The following is a 4,005-nucleotide window of genomic DNA, read 5'->3' on the forward strand; positions in this document are numbered from 1 at the left end:
GGTTGAACTGGATCATCAAAGGTCAGCAGCAAAGACATTGGTTAATAAAATGGGATTAGATACATTTGTGTTATTTAACATATTTAATTATTGCAGGTTTGCGTCATATTCTGAGTTTGCATTTCACTGTTTTAATTCATTTTGATGAATCCTAAATCTGTTTTTTTGTGAGTGGGATGAATTAATGCACGTTCACATTTAGTCTAGAACTACAGTAACATCATGTTCACACAGCGCACACGACGCCTCTGTACTCCCCATTTCTCCCAATATGGGGACAGGAGACTTATCAGTCAATAAATGGGAAAACAAAGTAACTGGCGTTACTTTTTTGAAAAAGTAACTCAGATATTTTCTTGTAAATTCAAAAAAGTAATGCGTTACTTTACTAAAAGTAATCTGATTACGTAACTCGCGTTACTTGTAATGAGTTACCCCCAACATTGTTGATGATTATAACCAGTTTTGGGAAGTAGCTAGCTAGGTACATGTAAATAAATTACGTGATTTAATTACAATATAAATGTAATTGTAATTAGTTACTGAGAAAAAAACTTGTAATTAAATTACAATTACTTATGAAAATGTTAACGATTACAAAGGGAGTTACTTTGCAAATTAAATTGCAGTGACTGCTCTAAAATATGAGACACCGATGTTTCAGGAGTTTAGGACATGCTCATTTGAGAAGTGTTTTATTTGGGTTTATGTATATGCTTTATTTTTTTAAGATTAACTGTTTCTTTCAAGCCACTATGCAAAGATTTGATTTCAAAAACAGTATCGTAGCTACTAAACTATGGATTTTGAAAGTCGGACAGTAACTGTTAACCCTTTGTTTGAAAATGATTAACAGTTGAAAAGCTTAGAAATTTAGGAAAGTAGCCTAATCAAGTGTAATCCGTTACATTCCTTTCACAAAGTAATTGAAATAGTTACACTACTTATTACATTTTAGATATAGGGTAATGTACTCTGTAAGCTGTTACATTTCCAAAGTAACCTTCCCAACACTGATTATAACTGTAAACCTTAAATCTTTAATCTTACGGTAAAGGTTGAACTCATGAATATTAATGATGTAATGTGACGTTGGCCACTATGCACCTGATTGGCTGAAAGGCATACATTAATATGTGGGCGGGCCATGCAACCTTTCGATAGACGTACTTCTGGAATAACCATTTTCAGAATATCAACTGGAAATTGATTTGGACTTATAATAAATTCTGTGTCACTGATAAAGTTAGTGAAATTTACTTTAAAATGATGCATATAATTTTTTTGTTTTTTTTGTGGAATGGATGTTGAGACTGTCTTGCATCTTTTTTTTTCCTCGAATGTATGTATGTTCATTTTTTTGAGATTGATGTTGAATATTTATTTGCTATGTTGAGTGGATCTAAAATTGATATAAGGAAAAGACATGTTATATTTTATTTTGATTTTAAAAAATGGATAAATATGGATAAGAGTCACATTTGTACACTAAATGTTCGAATATTATTAGATAAGTTTTATATACACAAACGTGAATGATCTGAAAGGAAGGCCAATATCTCCCAAAGTTGACTTAAGGATTTATTTTTAATACTCTTCAAGGACTTTCAAGTCGGAAAGCAAGCAGAACTATAAAGAACTAAACTCCTTCTCACTATTGTGATTATTGATGTATACCCTCCTTGTTATTATTATTATTTTTCTTCCTTTTTCTTTCATAAAATGTGATTTTCCTGTTTGTAATATTTAATTTTGTCTTGAATCTTAATTGTCCAGCATATAAAAAAAAAACTTTTTTTTTTTTAAAAAAAAAAAATTTTTTTTTTTTAAAAAAAAAAAATTTTTTTTTTTTAAAAAAAAAAAATTTTTTTTTTTTAAAAAAAAAAAATTTTTTTTTTTTAAAAAAAAAAAATTTTTTTTTTTTAAAAAAAAAAAATTTTTTTTTTTTAAAAAAAAAAAATTTTTTTTTTTTAAAAAAAAAAAATTTTTTTTTTTTAAATTAAAAAAAAAAATATATATATATATATATATATATATATAATAATATGCAGGCGGTAGTTATCTCACTGTTGCGGAAGCGCAGCTTATGACTATTAATTAAGTCACGTGCCTGGGCGCTCCCGGAAGGTTACTAAGCAACGAAGGCGCGACTCATTCATATTCATGAGCTGCAGCAAGATGCGCTGACGTCACAGCAGGAGGAGAGCAGAAGCGCGTCGGGCCACTCTTCTCCATCCTAGCGATGATGGCGTCCCGACACCCATGAGCAAGCAGAAAAAGAGGAGGAAGAAAGAAAGGAAGAAAGAAAGAAAGCGAGGCCCCTTTCAGGATCGCGATGATTAATTTTTGCTTCGGACTTCAATTCGTTCGTCTTTTGTTGTTGATATGTCTGGATCATTGACTTTGTATTGGAGGTTGGGGTAAGGCGCAGGTGCCTCCATCCATCCGTTCATCTATCCGTCCATCCAGCGCAGTGGAGGGGCCGGGCCGGCCCGATGGCTGCTGGGGGAGGTGGAGGAGGATGCGGGGAGTCGGTGGATCATTACCGGGCGGAGGTGGAGCGGCTGACCCGCGAGCTCGTGGAGGCGAACCGGGAGAAGGTCCGGGCGGCGGAGTGTGGGCTGGCGGTGCTGGAGGAGAACCAGAGCCTCAAACAGCAGTATGCGGAGCTCGAGGCCGAGCAGGAGACCCTCCGACAGGAGCTGGAGCAGCTGCAGGAGGTACAGCTCATTCTCCTCTTATAATAATCACTGAAGATGCTTTTCAGACAACAGGCCTGTTGTGCTTTATGTTATAGAACAGAGCAGAATTAAATGGAAAACAACTGAAAGCAACAGAGTAGAAAAGAGTGTTGCCAAAATCAGGTCATGTCATGTTGTTATGGAATTTAATATTGCCAAGAAATAGGTTATGCTATGTTATCTTACAGTATGTTATGTTATGTTATGTTATGTTATGTTACAGTATGTTACAGAATTAAATGGAAAACAACTGAAAGCAACAGAGTAGAAAAGAGTGTTGCCAAAATCAGGTCATGTCATGTTGTTATGGAATTTAATATTGCCAAGAAATAGGTTATGCTATGTTATCTTACAGTATGTTATGTTATGTTATGTTATGTTACAGTATGTTATGTTATGTTATGTTATGTTATGTTACAGTATGTTATGTTATGGGAAAGAACAGGAAACAGAACAGAATATTGGCCAAAATCAGTTCATGTCATGTCATGTTATGGAAAAGAATAGAAAACAATAGAGTAGTAGTTTGCCAAAAATCTGCTTATGTTATTATCGCAAAGAATAGACTACTGCAAAAATCTGATAATGTCATGTTATGTTTGGAATAGAATATTTACAACATGTTGTGTTATGCTACCGAAAAGAATGACAATAAAAAAAAAAAGTGTAGAATATTGTCAAAAATCTTAAGTTATTATTGAATAGAGTATAGAATAAAATAGACTTTTGCAAAGTCTGTTCATGTCATGTTATGTTTTGGATAGAATATTGACAATATATGTATTATTTTGTGTTATGTTATTAGAAGAATAGAAATCAATAGAATAGAATATGGTCAGAAATCGGGTAGTGTTTTTATTGAAAAGAGTAGAATAAATTAGACTATTGCAAATAAATAAATGCATACATTTTAAAAATACAAAAATAAATAAATAAAAATCTGTTCATGTCATGCTATGTTTTGGAAAAGAATATTGACAGCATCTAGGCTGTTCTATTATGTTGTTGAAAAGGAAAGAATTGAATATTAGAGTGAAATAGAACAATAGAATAGAATAGTGTCAAAAATCTGGTTATGTTGTCATGGGAAAGAGTAGAAAAGAATATAATTTTGCCAAAAACAACAAAGATAGATTGACATGCAATATGTGTGTAGAACAGAAAACAGTAGAAAGAATTGTAGAATAAAATAGGATAGAATAGAACAGATTATAATACAAAAAAATAGCTAGTCACAAAATGTGACCCCCCCCCCCCCCCCCCC

General features: G+C 32.9%; 1 protein-coding gene across 7 annotated transcripts in view; it reads left to right on the plus strand.

Annotated features, from left to right (window-relative positions):
- The first annotated feature begins 2,225 nt into the window (after window positions 1–2,225).
- The window catches only part of LOC107583937 (protein bicaudal D homolog 1-like), a 23,333-nt gene continuing 21,553 nt past the window's right edge, over window positions 2,226–4,005 (plus strand). For 6 of the 7 annotated variants that reach the window (XM_016270294.1, XM_016270295.1, XM_016270296.1 and 3 more), the window contains exon 1: window positions 2,226–2,720. In XM_016270294.1, the coding sequence (XP_016125780.1) occupies window positions 2,496–2,720 (225 nt within the window). In that variant the 5' untranslated portion in view covers window positions 2,226–2,495. The remainder of the gene's footprint in view (window positions 2,721–4,005) is intronic. The other variant, XM_016270293.1, reaches the window with a different exon arrangement.

This window comes from Sinocyclocheilus grahami, unplaced genomic scaffold (assembly GCF_001515645.1).
Source record: "Sinocyclocheilus grahami isolate Dianchi unplaced genomic scaffold, SAMN03320097.WGS_v1.1 scaffold56.1, whole genome shotgun sequence".
NCBI lineage: Eukaryota > Metazoa > Chordata > Actinopteri > Cypriniformes > Cyprinidae > Sinocyclocheilus > Sinocyclocheilus grahami.